Source organism: Antedon bifida, chromosome 6 (assembly GCF_963402885.1).
Source record: "Antedon bifida chromosome 6, ecAntBifi1.1, whole genome shotgun sequence".
In the NCBI taxonomy this organism is placed as follows: Eukaryota; Metazoa; Echinodermata; class Crinoidea; order Comatulida; family Antedonidae; genus Antedon; species Antedon bifida.
This window is the reverse complement of record NC_136231.1, coordinates 2,742,305-2,760,372: the sequence shown is the minus strand read 5'-3', so window position 1 is coordinate 2,760,372 and position 18,068 is coordinate 2,742,305. Positions and strand designations below refer to the sequence as shown.

At 28.9% G+C, this 18,068-nt stretch overlaps 1 protein-coding gene across 4 annotated transcripts in view; it reads left to right on the top strand.

The window, feature by feature from the left end:
- Nucleotides 1-18,068, top strand: part of LOC144845794 (ras-specific guanine nucleotide-releasing factor 2-like) — a 111,459-nt gene that overhangs the window by 57,786 nt on the left and 35,605 nt on the right. For all 4 annotated transcript variants that reach the window (XM_078703233.1, XM_078703235.1, XM_078703234.1 and 1 more), the window contains exons 4-7: nt 3,166-3,313; nt 8,687-8,785; nt 12,105-12,358; nt 15,262-15,341. In XM_078703233.1, coding sequence (XP_078559359.1) covers nt 3,166-3,313; nt 8,687-8,785; nt 12,105-12,358; nt 15,262-15,341 — 581 coding nt within the window. The remainder of the gene's footprint in view (nt 1-3,165; nt 3,314-8,686; nt 8,786-12,104; nt 12,359-15,261; nt 15,342-18,068) is intronic.

Sequence of the window (18,068 nt, the reverse complement as noted above, 5' to 3'; positions counted from 1 at the left end):
TTTAATTCCTAATTTTAAATCTTAATTTTCAACTCCTAAGGATATTAAATTGCAATAGATTTAAACAAGTTTTTTAAAACTTGTATTTTTTTATTAAAAAAACATTACCGTCAAAATTTATTGAATGTTACGGATGGGACATTTTTTTTATGGATGTGATGACAATATTGTAAGAATTAAAAAGTGTTTTTGTACTGTAGGCTGAAAAGTACTGTACAAAGGTGTTAACTGTTTATTAATCACAAAACATTGTGGTCTGTATTTAAAATAACAATCCACAAAAGAACAATACCTAAATCCAAAACAACATGACCAGTATGAATGAGAGTATTGGGTGCGGTCATCGCTTTGTAGATTTCATTCTTTGGTGAATTTGCAACCAAGAACCTTTTATAAATAAATCAGATACTAAATAATTAAGATTGAATTTTAATAGAAGTAGGCCTACAGTTATTAAATCCAAGCAAGGATAGAAGGAAATTTCAGATGCAACTTGGATCCACTAACAAATTCAGACATCAAACGCCAACGCCAATTTTTAAAGATTCGCCTTAAATGTGTTAATATCTTGAAGTCTTGTTTAATATGCCAAGCATAACTTTTATATTAGTGTAAATAAATATTTTGATAACATTTTACAATATTGCTTCTCGTTATAACTCTTCGAATAATTAATTTTATAAATAATATTTCATATTTATGAATTTTAATATTTTCACTTGACATAAACTTTTAAACAGTGTTTCAAAGGTTGAATTATATTTTGATTTGTAAATAAAAGATTACATTGATGTAAAAAACTTATTTTTAAATTTTTTTAATAGCAAAATTATACAATTTTTTAACGTGGACAAAGTTGTCCTGTCCGCGACGTTAGAAATGTCCCGTCCGTAACGACATATAAATCATATTTATTAATAAATTTTCAGTTCAATTTTTATAATTAACATTCAGTTATCTAAAACAACTATCTGGCAACATAATAATACAAAACAAATTTTAAAATCTCTTTTAAATGAGGAGAAATATTACAATACGTAAACCTTCTCAAAATTCATGTCCATTTGCCGTCCCATCCGCGACGCATACAATTTTCATAATAAAATTTTGTTTGTACAGTCTTTTTTCTTTTTTTGACTTTCATAATTAACATTGGCCATATATGTATACATTTATCCTACTTTGAATCTTGTATTCTTTTTTATTTCTAAGATATGTCTAGTTATATTCTCAAAAATGTCCCGTCCGTAACAAAAAAATACTGTGGAATGCCCCTAACATATGATCAGAAAATGTTGATGTATGCCATCCTATTATACGCTTATAGCGTTGAGTTGAGCCTATTATATGCCATATACAATATGTACAGTATATAATGTATATCTATATACAGTGTAGCATAGGTGAAATTAGGGGACACACATCATGTTCTAATTTTTTGGTATGATGGAATTATCAAAATAAACTTGAAGATGACAATTTCGAAAGATAATGAATTGAGCAAATAAATATAAGAATTGGAAGAGAATTTGGCACGTAGAAGCGCTGTGCGCGCTCTTTGAAATTTGTATAACTTTGACGAAAAAGATGAAAAAACTACTTTTAAACTTCAACTGGCCATATGTTAACGTCACAACATCCGATAGGCTTGATTTTTATATGAATTCATATCTACATTTCATCAGCTTCCATAATAAATTATAATCATCAAGGTAACCTTCAAATATGAAGAGCTGTAAGATATTCAAATTTACGGCGAAGGTGAAATTACACGACCTACGTTATTCAAGTTTTTACGCGTGATGACGTCATAAAAATAAAAATAGTGGGAAGTCATGAGAAAGTCAATTAATTGTGCAATCACATACTAAAATTTGAGCGAAAATCGGGCACAAAATAACAGAGATGCGTTCTATTGAATGTGATAAAATATGACGAAAGAGAAAAAAAACTTAATTTTAAATTCAAGTGGCCATTTGATGACGTCACAACATTTTGTACGGAAAATGTGTACATGAATTCATATCTACAACTCAATGGCTTCCAGAATAAGTTAAAAAAATTGGGGGTCATCGTGCATTCTGAAGAATTATTTTCATTTTAAAAATGCCTTATTTTTCACCATTTTCAGCACTTTTATGCAATTAATGTGCGCATTTTGTCATTTTTAACCTCCTCGTATAGCGTTATTTTAAGTCGGAACGGACTCAAATTTAGTAAATGTACTAAGGATGGTGAGTAGAATGCGATTTGTACAAAAAATTCTTATTTTTTACGCTTTTTAAGTACAGCGCGCGCAAAAACGTGTTTTTGCGCAGTAATTTTTTAAAACGTGCAAATGGCCTAATTCATGCTCTAAATTAATCAAAACTTAATTTCAAGCTTTTTAAATTTTTAACGCATGATTTCACACGCATGACCTTGAAACGCGCAAGTTTTTATTGTCTAATATTTTTACCCTTGACCCGAAGTTTACGTGTAGTGAATTTCATTATTATGTGATGATTAATTATGGAGATATAATTGATAATGTGATTTCACAAAATGGCGTATAAATGACGTCACGGTTGAGTGATCACGCTGAAAAGCTTATTAGGATTAAGTTACAGTATTTGAAAGATATTGTGAAATTTTTGTGATCATTGACATTTAACTTTTTGAGATATTTGTTACACAAAATAGTGTACAGAAAGAAGAATAAAGATTTCATACAATAACAATAGGTGATCATTTTATTCTAAATGATCACCTAAATATACAGTACAGTATGTATGACCACTCAGTGATACATACATTATATATATAGTAATAAAAACAAAACAATGTAATGGCTTTTCTTAACTTGAGTATTAAGACATTAAATAATAAACAAAGAAAATAAGAATAAACAAAATTAAATAAGCAACAATGAAAATTAACTCTTTTTTAACTCGGATCTTTTTTTAATAAATCTGCAATAAATAACTACAAAATAATATTTTTGCAAAAATTAGAAAAGAGAAATTCTAAATGAGACTGTAATTGGTAAAAAAACATCTATGTGATGAAGTAATCCCAATCTTGATTCGAACCCAGACTCTTCTGCTCGATATGCCATTGGAGAAGTTGTGGTACGCTCAATAAAGGTAAAAATAATATATATATATATATATTTTTTTTTTTTAGCTTCAACATGATTTTATCTCAAAAGGAAGAACTTGAACAAAAGTATCTACACCTCTTACAAATACTAGACAGTGAGAAGACAGCCAAGTTAAATCTTCGGCAGCAATGTGAAGAGTTGACATGTGAAGTATCCAAGTTAAAGATGGAGGTAAAATAGTTTAACAGTGTAATTGTTTGTTTAATATGGATAATAGATTTATATTTTATTGCATGTTATACAATAATTTTTACACACAAAACAACTTTCATCTTCACAAAAGGTTTCAATCATGTCGTTGGGCTGGCACCGAACAGCAAATTATTATTAGTATAATTACACTACAGACATGTTAATACAGTATATAAATATGCTAATTACTTCAATTTGTTGCCAATTCGATTATGAATTATATTAATATATTTATTATTAATATTTATTTGTTACTACAATTTCTCTACAGTGGTACAGTAATTGTTTATTGAGAGTTAATATAACTTTTAAATTGCAATTCAAATCCAGACAGTGCATCTGTAGTAATTGTAAGTTTTAAGCAGAGCTCAATCTTCTCTCTGTGCAGACCAATTTGCCACCAGAAGGAATCCACTTGAGTTGCCTTGTTGATGACACATTCAAGAAATATAATCCAATAGTCACAGTATTATTGTAGATGAGCTGCATCCATTAGAGCATGCCGTTAGAGCGTTAACTGTACCTTTAGTGAAACACTATCTAACCCTTTGGGTGGAAGAAAAACATGAATATTAATGATGTTCAGGAGATAGAGGTTTTCTGTTTAATGTTTTAGCTTGATTGAAGAACTTTTGTTTTAAAGCAACATGTCCTTTTAAATCTGATGTTCGATTCGTTCAATATGTTCATAATATTTCCCTGCTTGTTTTGCATCCTTAAGGCCAAATAAAACTTGCCTGAATATGGTTATTAAATTTATTGAAATTTTATGTGAATATTAAAATATTGATTCGTGATATGATAATATGAAATAACTGTAAAAACATATAACATCATTGTTAAACATTTTTCTAATTGTAAAGATAGCATCTGGTACATAAATTCCGTATTGATCAAAGCTTTTTTTTTTTATTAATATTACTAGTAAACCTCTTAATATTTATTTGACATGAATAAAATGATCAGGCTCTAATTACTTGAGATTACTAAATATTGATTGATGATTCTTATTAAAATAAAAATATTATTTGACAAAATTTGTAATACAGCATATCACTTTTTGTTGTATTTAACCTCATAATATTTGATGAATTAATAATTTTACCAAGCCCTTATTTCTTGTGAATACTGAATTAATGATTCATATTTACATATTATAAATATGTTTTATAAAACCTTTAATAACGCAATATAGTTATTTTAAAATCTTGTCGTTATATACTTTTAGGGAGACAATAGACTGTAATAACACAAAATGCCCATTAACATAACATAATCTTTAGATTGCTAAATATGTCAAAATGATAATATTACGATCTAGGCGCTTAATATTATTACAGAACCCTAGTGGAACAAATACCTATGTAACACATAGTCAGCGCCCAATGGGAATATTCGATACTTTACTACTGTAAAGTCATTGCTAGAAATATTATGATTATTGTAGATGACAGTCGTATTCAGTAGAAATAATTAATATCTGATGTGCAGTACATGCTACAAGTAGAGAGCTACAGTGGAACCCTTCCTTTCGGATACCCCTATTTTTAAAGGACATCCATGTCAACATCTATTAATTTCTATCAATGGTAAATAATACAATAAAAAAAACCTTTTCAATGACACCCCTATTCAATGACTAGCCTATTCAATGACACCTCTATTCAATGACACCTCTATTCAATGACACCTCTATTTAATGACACCTCTATTCAATGACACCTCTATTCAATGACTGTTTAACCCAATTTTCAGCTATTAAAAAACAATTATCTTTGAAGGATAGGTAAATGCGAAGCATCCTCGTAATATTGTGTGCAGGTATTTTTCAGCATCAACATCCATTAGACAGTGCATACCATGTTCGGAAAACACCCCTATTATTTGGGGCAAATCATTACATTAATAACTAATTATCTAACTCAACTTAATTAGTAAACAGGGTAACATTAGGTGGTTAAAATCAGTGCCGAACCATCAAGTAAAAAGGTAACGCGCCAAATTTTGCCCTTACGTAAATTTATATATACTGTAGATATAGTGTATACAGTACTTACTGTAAATATTCAGATTGTTGTAATAAAAACTAGGAAAAGTAATTCTATCCCTGTACACATTAGCAAATTCAAATCTACAGGTAGGGATTATCAATAGGCAATATGTAGATTTTTTTTTCCAAATCATTGAAATTATAACCTTGTCACACAATTACTGTGTAATTATAAACGCTGCATATAAACACTTTAGCACAGAAGTGCTGCAAATAACCCTTAAACTGAAATGTCTTGCTGGTAGGCTGTTACCATAGACCTACAGTATCTTTATCCAATTCCTACTATATGTAAATTATGGATTTGGCCATTCTAGAAAATTTCAATGTGATAATGATGTAACTTATTAAAGATTTCTTGAGATAGATAAAGTAAATTATTTTCATTTAAACTTCTTTTTATTTTTTTCTCATCACAAGATAATTAGTCTTATAATCTGATGTCTGCAAAATACAATAACCAAACCTGAATGAATAAATTCTGGTAATAAAACTACAATAATTGTAGACAATCTGTTCGTTATCATGAATAATATGGTAGCAACGTATCCAATCTCGTATTGAAACAGTCAATTTTGGCAAATTTCCAATGTATTTTTCATAATAATTTGTTAATGGGTGATAATATTACTGAGGTACGGCATTCAATATAAAATTATGCAATTATATCCATACATTTAATGTGCACACTTTGAATAAAGTACATGCTCAAACATACAGTACTGGAAAAGTATACTTAATTATGAGATAGTGTACAGTAATGCAAAAACAAAATTAACCTTCTTGTATACCGACTAATCTATTTTAAAATGTCTGTCAACTGTAGATTTTGTAACATTATACTAGTATATTCAACTATATGATATTGTTCCATATTTATCTATTATAACAACAAAATGATAGATATGTCTATTCCATTGTTAGACTTTCACACATGGGTTCACTTTGAACCGATTTCAGAACGGCCATCAAGTTCAGATTTGTCTACTTTTTACCCTCACATTCCCTAGGCTGATCACTAACCTTTTTTTCACAAACACAGGCTGTTTTAAAATGATAAGGTCTTTCACATCACTGAAAATATACAACATTATTGTTGTGTTAAGAAAAAAAATGTTGTTTACCAAAATTATTCTGTTTGCCAGTACCAAATCCAGTAGGATAAACAACAGTTATAGACAGAATTAGAACTCTGATTCGTGCGTAGCTTACCTGGATAAACCAACAATAGCCTATTCTCCTTAAGGAGTGAGTTACTCGAAAATTATAAATTCATTGAACATCCCTGTCACAAATAGTATAGAAATCTCGATAAAGCTTGATGTGAAAGATCCTTAATTTTTTTCACATAATTTACATTTTTTTAATGAATTTTGTATGAAATGCTATTATTATATATAATCATGGAATGCTTTTCTATTGTGCTATCTATATTAATCAAGAAGCTCATCATTTTTACATATTGGCCTATTTTATACATGTTTGTTTCGCTTTCTCATATTTTTCACTTGCCTTCGAAATTTCAGCTAAAAAGGGAAATAGTAGAGGTACAGTATACATTAAGATTTTTCAAAATCAGTGAGAGTTTATGTGTGTGAGGACGAGTAGCGTATTCGATGCCCTTATGGATATCTGGGTATACCAAGGGTTGATTTTAGTGCAGTCTGTAAATTGTGCAGTCCTGTACTACTGTATAATATTTTATGAAATCTCCAAAATCAGATGCTACTTATTTTCTTCTTTTTTTTTTACTGATTTAGAGCAAAAACGTGATTATTGGCAAGTTTTTAAATCAATGAATTAGTTTACTTGAATAACAATTCAGTCAGCCATAACTGTTATTACATTAAGTTATGGTTTTCAATATCATTTCAGTTCAGAATTAATTTTCAAATTTAAAAACTTGCTCCAATCTTCATAAGATTTGTTCAATTATCTCGTTGAAAGCTAAAATAGATCAATTTGTAGTGAGGACATTAAAGCTGTATTTAAGCTGCTTTTTTATATCATTAAATTGATTTTCAATCTCACATTGCCATGCATGTTTGTATGAAAAAGCCTGTTAAATCGTTGCCACTTTTTTCGCTTTTATGTATATTCATTACTTTAAAAGATTGAGTGATTTTCTTATATGGATCATGTCAACATTTTTCTGCTGTAGTTTACTGTAACAGAGTGTAGCCGAACCATTACCAAAAGAACTTGATTAAAGTACAGTAACTTGGATCAACCAGGTTAAGACTAAGTGTGTAAAACAAAATGGAGATAGCAGTTACTGCAGTAGAATAATTGGTCCGCATTATGGTCCCTTTACGCATCTAGTTTGACTGCTACTTCAGCGAGGTTTATGAAAATGCTACTAGCATTTGGTAGCTTATTTAACTTTAAAACAGGAAAAATTGTTAATATTTCATATGATTTATAAAGTTGTTTATCAATCAATCAGTTGTTCTCATTCTCTTTATAATGTTATTTTTTTAAACATTTTGCATGAAATTTAGTTTAGAATCGTGAAAATTGACTGCACATTTTGACCTTAATGAATTACCTTTGACCTAATGTTGACCCAACCTCCATTTTTTTGCATCCTAAAGTAACTCTTCCTACAAACTGTAGATTTTAGATCCTTTTATTTAGTAGAGATGTACACATTTGTCTTGTCATAATTAGTAAAATTTCATTTTTGATCGTTTTTTAAAATATGTTGTTCAAATCGGTCATAAATGTTCTATAAAGAATAATGGTTTTTCTTTTGTTAAATTTATAATTCTTTTTTTTCTATGAGCACAGACTCGGTTTTAAGTTTAATACTATATATGATATTTCTGTAATTTTAAAAATTATTTGAGAAGGATCAGAAGAAAAGTGTAGATATAAAGATCACACCACATTTCACAAACAGAGATATATGAACAAAATAATCTTTAAACAGAATTTTTTGGTGAATAGACATTTTAATGTCACATAATAATTATTCCCTTTGACCAAAAATTGGATCGGGAACTATTTACAGTACCTTAAAAAACTGTTTTAAATTTAACTGTCTATTTTATAAGCGACCATTATCTATTTTAATTTGTTTTTGCAAAAGTAAATTACTTTATTAAAACTACAAAATGGCCTATTCAAAGTTTATACATCTTCATGTTTTAGGGGACAAATACATCTTCAAGAATTAATAAGTAAAGATAAAAAGATTACCTGTTCCATCGTATGCAATATTGTAATAATTGTATAGGTATATAGATGTAAATCGTCAGTAGTACATTTTTTAATAATAATAATTGTGTCTTTTTTGTCAGTTAAATATCCTTCATAGAGAAAGGAAGCGGTCTGCAAATATCATACTACAGGACCAGAATCAGAATGAAGAGTCGGAAGAAATGAAACAGATATTAAAGGTAATTTAGAAAATAATTTTATTTACAGGGTAGCTCTAAGTTTTTTTTTATTGTTTATTATAAAACACATTTTCGATTAATTGCATTAATAATAACCCCATTTGTTTTTTGTCAGAGGTAAAGCAGAATAATTATTGTGAAATAAGCATTTTTGTGGTGGTCAGGACTTTTTTGTAATGTTATAAGATATTCACCAAAATTGACATTTTGTTAAATCTAAATTTAATGCATTTTTGAAAGAATAATAAATTTGACAAAGTAAAGCAAACTATTTTTATTAATAATAATAATAATAAATGGGGATTATATAGTGCTTATAATAAACAATAGAAACTTCCAACCAGGAGCTATCCTTTAAAGAGTCCTAATTTGTGTTTCTAAAGGTGATAGAGATATTAAGGTAATTATAAAATAATCTTATTTTGTGTTTAGCGTTTCTGATTAAATTTGCATAAGCCTTATTCCCTTGGAATAAAGAGGCACAGTATACAAACAGAATACTATTGGTAATATGTTAAGGCAAGGTTCCAACCAATCAGATATTAAATAGATTTGATACTAATTTATGATGATATATGAAATTGTCTTTATTACCTCAAGCCAAAACTGGCTTTGCAATTGCATGTTTTTGAAATAAATATAATAAATTAAGTAATTTAATATTTTTATATGGAATCTTCTTTTTTACCACAAGCAAAAGCTTGCTTTGAAATTATGTCTTTGAAAAGAATAAAATGAAATTAATTTAGAAGTTGTACAGAGGGAATCTTGAATATCCGTTTACCCACTGGGCTAAACTGGAAATAAATAAAAATAAAAGTACACTTCAGTCTAGTCTAAGTGGCATCATTTACAACCATAAATTATTTACATTTACAGTATTTGGTATTATGTAATAAAGTCTCGACTAATTTATTATATTTGTATATATAAAAAAAAACCAGTATGTAGGATGAAATTATTGGTTTACAAAAAATAAATTTAGGCTCATCTATATAAAATTTATGCACAAATTCTGTTCAAATACACTTAAATTAGTCTTCTATCTAAAATAGATATACAATAAGCGAAAAAGAACACTATTTTGTTGGAAATAACACCCATCGAATGGAAAAGTATATTAAAATATATATGCATAATGGCATCCATTTCAAATGTCAGCGTACTCTAGATCCACACTGGCTAATAAAATTCACTTAATCTTTAGATAATTATAATATTAATTTATTGAATTGTAAATGAGTAACAACGTAGGTCAATTCTTAAATGAATTATTAATTCAACGCATCAATCATTATTTGCGTAAAATGGATCATTTGCTTAACGCAGAATGGCAGTGTCGTGATTTATGTAAAATATACATCATGTTGGTTAGCAGCACATAGAATTGCATTATTTATTATGCTATTTAAGGTAATATTTATCTAAACAGGTGTGAAATGTCATTTTGGCCGTGCTTTCAGTGCTTGTAATATATCTGATTCACACATACAAAAATCTTACAAAATGTGACATTTTGTAACAAATTGTTACCGTGATATGAACGTGTAAAAGCATTACGTGTTACATACTGTAAAATCTGAGAACATCGATGTAGCACAGTAAATATCTTTCTGATTAATTTTTTGTTCTCTGCATTATACATTAATACTACACCATGACAAACTAGTTTTTTAAAACACTTTTATCTCGGTAAAATTATACAAAAGAGATACATGAAAAATTGTTACATTTGTTTTGTAACATGTAAATTAGGTATTATAGTGTATGTACTTGGACAATTATAACTTTGCTTCTGGTGGGGTACCTTTTTCTCAAAATCTGTTATTAATATTATTATATTAGTTAATTTTTTTCATTTATACAGATTCCACTGATCTATTTTTAGACATAATTTTAATTATTATTAGAATTTTTTTTAAAAAACAGGATGTAATGGCTTTTACAAGCCAATAATTTGCTTTGATAATTTATTGATTTGTATTGATTATCTAAAAATAGACCGGTAATGATCACAGATAAAGTGAACAAAATTATCAATGGATCTTTGTTTAACTGTGCTCCCATTTCCGGCTGTCACTTTCAATTGTGAATTCTTCTTTCATCCATAGAGAATTTTTTTAAACAGTATGTTACGGTTGTTTGAGTGATGTACAATAACTATTTAGAGACCATGACAAAATTATTCTACTTTTTTTTACTACAATAAACATGACTTTTATTTGTGTTTCAATGTAGTTTACGAAGCAGTCAACTATACCAAAAAAAAAGCTTGCTAAATTAAATTACATAAACAAAATTTACTTTACTGTAGTATAATAATAATCATAATAATCAAACATTTATTATTATTAATATTATAATAAATCACTATAATATCTCTATGCTTATAGTTAAAGCAAACATAAAATAATTATATAGCATATGCTTCTGTAGTTGTTAACCCCTTTACTATGTCTAAAATCATGTTATACCTGTAAAGTCAAACAATAAACATTAATTACAGGGAAGTCTAGTCAAATTCAAGATCAGTCCAGATGCACACAAACTTAATTGATATTTCATACATCGCTGACTTGTTACCTTAAGATGTTGTTACGTGTGCATCATTTGGTTCAACATTCATAGTGACACCGGATAATTCATAAAAATCTTACAGATCTTGTAGAAAGTAAAACTGTTACATGATCACCAAGCCATCTTGAAACAACTAATGAATTATCAAGTCAGGGGATAATGAAATTACAATCAATCAATTATAAATAATTAGTTTTGTCATTAATATTTATTTAAAAATTCATTAATTGCAGTATTACAGAATTGAGTAAGTTAAATAATTCATTAATTGCTTTAAATTTAATGACTTTTAATTTAACCTCATATGAATCAATTTTGTTTTAAATTAGTAATCTAGCATTTTCCAATTTAGTCTATCAAACAATACGACCAAAAGAGAAAGTCCAAGTAAATAGACCAAGTTTATGATAATTTGGCCAATCCTACCTATCTAGAAGCAGACAAATGTTATCTTCTATGTTGGGCCTAAACAGCCTTTTCTTAAAAAGCTTGGACATCACCTAGTCCATAGTGCATGGTCCAAATGTCCCTTTTTTGGGAATAAAAGTTCATTAAAAATCCTATCTACAGGCATGACATTCGTCGTCTAATACAAGACTGACATAATATGACCAATAATAGCCAATTCTCTGAGATACAACTCAAAAAGTAGAACATTCATTAAATACCTCTTTCCATAATGGCAATGTAGTGTTATATACTGCATCTGTTTTAATAATCAATTCATATTGTTTAACTTTAGGTTCAGAGCTTTCTTAGGGGCTGGCTGTGTCGACGCCGATGGAAAGCTATCGTGCAGGACTACATCCGTTCCCCACATGCCGAAAGTATGCGGAAAAGGAACAATATTGTGTTTAACATGGTGGAAAGTGAACGTGAATATGTGGAACAGTTGTCTTTACTTGTGTCCTGCTTTTTAAGGCCACTCAAAATGGCTGCCAGTGCCAAGAAACCAATCATTTCTCATGAGGATGTAAACTCAATTTTCTTAAACAGGTAAAATTAAATAAAATATAGATTAAAAATAGTGTGGTGTGTGATCATATTATGATCTGGCATCACCTCGCAACCCTTATTGATGTGAATGATATACAGAGTTTTTAATGAGTGTGATCATATTGTGATCTACAGTACCATCTCCTGGCAACCCTTATTGCATCTCTTTGCAACCATTATAGCTGTTGTACAGAGGGAACATGTTTTATAATGAGTGTGATCATATTGTGATCTAGCATCTCTTTGCAACTATTATAGCTGTTGTAGAGAGTGAATAGGTTTGTTAATGAGTGTGATCATATTGTGATCATATTGTGATCTAGCATCTCTTTGCAAACCTTTTTGCTGTAATATAGAGGGAACAAGATTTTTAATGAGTGTGATCATATTGTGATCTAGCATCTCCTTGTAATCCTTATAGCTTTTGTACAGTGGCAAACAGGATATATGTGATCATATTGTGATCTTGCATCATCATGCAAGATTTATAGCTATAAGGTGTGAATCAGTTTTTAGTATGTTCAAGGTTATCAAGACGCCTTTATGTATCTAACTTTCATGATTAATACTTGATTTGATTGTACGAAATGCGTGGGAATCTTATTAGCAACACATACTGTACAATTTGTTGTTAAGGAAATCTTACTTACGTTTAACACTAATGTTACGATCTTTGAATGATCTACTTTTATTGCAATTACACCTCCGATGATGTCATTGATGATGTCAATTAATGTTGAAAACAAATTCTTATCAAGTGATGTCATAACTGTATAAACCTACTTTACCTTTTGCACATAATTATTACAATAATTATATTACTAAAAACAAGATACTCTGTTGCTATTTTTAGGACTTTAACTCTTTCCGATATGCACAATTGTAGTGGTTGACATACTTGCAAGGGTCCTAGTTCTATTTCTGTTGCAGTTCAAATGTTTGCTGACATCGTCACTACACAAGCACCTCTTGTGATTTGGTTTTGAGAACATGGGTTTCCGATCCTGTAATGGCTACTGTTTGTTATTCAGATGATGTGAAAATGAATATAAATAAATAACATAAATATGAGTGCTATGGTTCCCTTTTCACAACACACAAATTATATTTAATATCAACTACCTGTACACCATATTAAAAATCTCAATTTATTTGCAAGAGATCTGTCTTTTAAAATAATGTGACTTTGTAAGCTGTTACTGGACCAATATTATTTTGGATGCATTACCTCCATTTATTTCTGCCACTTTTATTGTTATAAAAATGTATTTATACAGTATATTTTACCAAGCTCTGTAAAAAGCCACTGTATTGGAACAAACTCTTTTGTAGCTAATGTTTAAAAGTTCAAAGCATGGTTTACGAAGAGTATTAACCTAAATAAACAGCATAATACACTCCTACATGCGCTATATTGCAAAAAAAATGTACTCGCAGTATTCTAATACTATTTTCATTTATACGGTAGATAGTCTGATGAAAGTAGGTTACGTTACTAATTCTGTAGGAATATTATTACATTCAAATATCAAAGGTGATATGTATACATGTACTAGCGGTAATGTATACAAGGGTATTTATTGTCTCAACTATCATAGGATTTCTTTCCGCTCACGTTTTTGGAAAAGAATAATATTTTTATGGACCTGATAATACAAATTTTAAACTTGATATAATAAACTTTTTGATTGATCATGTTGAAGGTGATATAAAGTTTTTATTTTATTTCTTTTGACAACAAATATCTCTATTTGTAAATTTTAAAAGATATATACAATGAAAAATAACAAAGTAACAATATTGCACAGTACTATACAGTATATTATTAGGGACTTTACGAAGCATGACGGGAAGCCATAGGACGGTGCTCATGAATAATTTATTCATGAGCTTTAACAAAGTGGGCAGTGCTTAGCATGAAATTCCGTTGTCTTAACTTTCTGAGAACGATAAAGTTGCCATTTTCCCGTTTACGGAGAACGATTAGAAATAATGTATATATAATCTTAAATATACAATTTATACACTTAAACGTGGAATTTTCAAAACTCTGAATAATATTTGAACTTATAATTTAATTGTTTAATGAAATAACATTTTTATTGGGTTAAAATGGCTGTGTTAAAAGCGAGGCCCTAGCTAGAAAGGCTTGTTCTGTATCACCAGAGCCAAGCTATTCAGAAGGGTCCTGCCCCACAAGACATAGGAGGGAGAGACTGCCGGTCGTCGTCTTCGCGCAACGGTGCATACTAAATAAAACGGCTGTGTTGACTGTATATGATTTTACGCTCTAGCAAACACAGGATATTCGTCGTCCTCCCGTAACCGTCATGTTTCGTAAAGTCCCTATTGTTAATAGTCAAGCAAATGAATTTTCAACTTCTGAGATCATTATGTCTGACTGAATATACTGTATGATTACTGATAATAAAAACAGTAATTAAAATGTAAATACCAGGCTGTTATACAAACTTTTTTTCTAATTAAGACGAAAAAAACTTTTAAATTTGGCAACAATTTTGATCATCAATATCACCGGGGGAAAAATTTGAATGTTTTTCTTCATTAAATTTCAACATCATTACATTTAATAGCATCATGGGAGATATTAATATAGATATATATTTCATAATTTAGAACATTTCGATTAAAATACCGTAGTTATGTTAAAGGAACTCGTTAATGTTGTTCGTGCCCTTCATATTAAAATTAATGAACAGTGTACATTTTGACTCTGCTTAATTTGCTTCTGTCTTTCAGATAGGATTATGTAAATTTTTAACGAGTAATTTAAATTTATTAAGGGAACAGAAATGTCTTCAAAAGATAGTTTTAAGATATAAAATACAATATTGATGTTGTATATTTTCATTTTTGTTCATAATTTTAAATTTCTTTTGCAGTGAAACAATATTTTTCTTGCATCAAATATTTTACAAGGGTTTGTCTGCCAGGATGGATCAGTGGCCTAAGCTTTTAATTGGTAAGTAAATGTTTTAAATTGAGAATATAGATATACATACCTATCTATGACAAGTTACCAATGATGTGTTAAGCTTGGTTCCCACTAGGACGCAAACAAAGTTTGTATGCAACAGAGTACGCTATCAGCAACGTACCCATCTATGACAGGTTAATGTACCAATGATGTATTAAGCCTAATTAATTCCCAATTTTCATTCTCACAGATTTCCTCATCTTTATCATTTAAAAATTAATTATATAAAATATATATATATATATCCAATCTGCAGACTGTTTCGATCTTATTAGATCTCGTCAGAGCAGCTCAGGTTTCGAAATGAAATGTACCGCAGAACTGGCACAATATATATATATATTCTTTCTGACTGTTTTACTATAGATTAGTAGTTTTAATTTATGGTTTTGATTTAAGATTTTGCTCATTTATTTGTATAGCCACTGATGATACCCACAGCATTGTCATCTTTCGGTAATTTGCTTTTGGAATTATAAATCTTATCAGTAATATGAGTCCAAACTTAAAATCTTTTTATTTAATAGATATATTATCATCAGTGTATATAAGGTTGCCATCTTCTCTGTTTAATCATTCTATATGTCAAAGATTTATTTTTTTATTAGGTAGATTGAACCGAATATATGAATGCTTGAGACAAATTATATTATTGATACATAGACGTGTCATGTGACATTTTTGACAAATCAGATATTGTTATTCGAAATGAATAAGATATTAATGCATACTGAACCATTTGTCTGTTCTAACATATCTTGCCAATCAGACAATGTCAAAAACAATTTGGTTTGTTATAAATAAACGTTTAAAGATATTTCTATTATAGTATTTAGAGCGTACTGTCTATTTCGTGCTTAGAATACCTGGACAAACCGATATACAGTATGCAGCTTCAGAAAAAGCAGAGAAATTTTGACACTTATTAAACTTGAAAGAAAAGTTATGGATTGAAAGTAAAATTGTAAAGCTTCTCGTTAATATACAATTTTAATTTGCGACTCGTTAAATGTGGAGAATTTTTATAAATAAGTGGTTAAAATGTAAATCTGCATAAACACTGTAGTTTTGTGTTTTTATTTGTTTTTTTAAAGACATAATTTTCTATCTCTATCTGTTTTCTAAAATTATAAAATGGAAAAACCTAAATCACAAAAATATACTCATTCGTCAATGATGAATCATGTGATGTTAGTGCAGTGGATGGCAATGGCAATTTTATGTTTTCATTAAAAATAGATTTAGACATTTAATTTGTTTTTACATTTTTGTTGAATATGCCATTTTAATGTCATTATATAATAAAATATTCATTTTGACTAAAAAAAATGATTTACCTGAAAAGGTGTAATTTAAAGCAATTGGATTTTAAAAAATCATCATTAACCTGAAAGAGTGTAATTTAGCAAAACAAATTAATCGCCTGCCAGTCAATGGGTTTTTGGTTAAATTTTACTTTAATTTTGTCTTTTTATAAGTGAAACCTTTGTTTAATTTTCTTTCTATGGAAGTAGAACATCTTTCACTGAAACTGAAAAATGGTCTATTCAAATTTGGATTCTTCATTTTATCTTTAATATTGTTTCATTCTTTTGATTAACAATACTGATACTGTAATCAACTTTGAATTTTAATGATTTTGAAAGCTTCTACAAATTGTGGAATGTATATTACGCTAGGTCAGTTGATTTTTCTTTGCAGGCTCATAAAGGGATTCGTCATAAATTATTTCTATTCACTCTGAGGCTTCTTGATTCATTTGATGATTTTTCCATGAATTATGTCTTAATTTGAATGCCCGGACTTCGCAGACGGATTATTAAAACGAATGTCATTCTAGTATTTATTCCCAAAGGGAAGTCATACTATTCTTTCACATTCTCAAGAACTGCAGTTTCTCGTAAATTGATTTTTACTGAAATAATGTTTTCAATATCTTTTGTTTTCTATTTCATTTATTAGAGAATGAAACATAAAAATGTAAAATAAAGTATAATAATGTTTTCAATATCTCTTGTTTTTTTATTTCATTTATTAGAGAATGAAACATAACAATTTAAAAGCAAATTTGATAATGTTTTCAATATCTTTTGTTTTTTAATTTCATTTATTAGAGAATGAAACATAACAATTTAGAAGCAGGTTTAAGCTAAATTTACTTTAAAAGATTCGTTCTTAACAAATACTTAAATTCAGAATTACATCATATAATACTTTTACACTGAAGATTCTTTATTTTAAATGCCACTCGCATTTCTAACTTGTCTATAAAACTTTTAGAGTATTATACATTTAATGAATGTTTTATGAGTTGAAAAGTGAGAATATCTATTTTTCTAAGCTGGAATATTGACAAGAGGTAGTCGAGTAGAAAAAAGGAAAGGTCAGGATGGCAAGAAATATACAAGGTGAATACAAACTAGACATGAAACTCGTCACTTTGACGAGTTAGTTATCCGCACAACGACAAACGCCACGTGCACGTCATACGTTGGAATATTGCACACAGATAAAGATTATGGCATTATGACAAGAACTGAAGAATATGATATGCTGTTAGTGCTGAATTCTGTCAATTTGTGTCATATAGTATATACATGCAAAGAGTATAATCTGTATACATATTACATACAGTGTAGAATAGGTGAAATTACGGGACCCGCCATTTATTCCAATTTTTAACATGGCGACGGTATCAAAATGAAACACTTA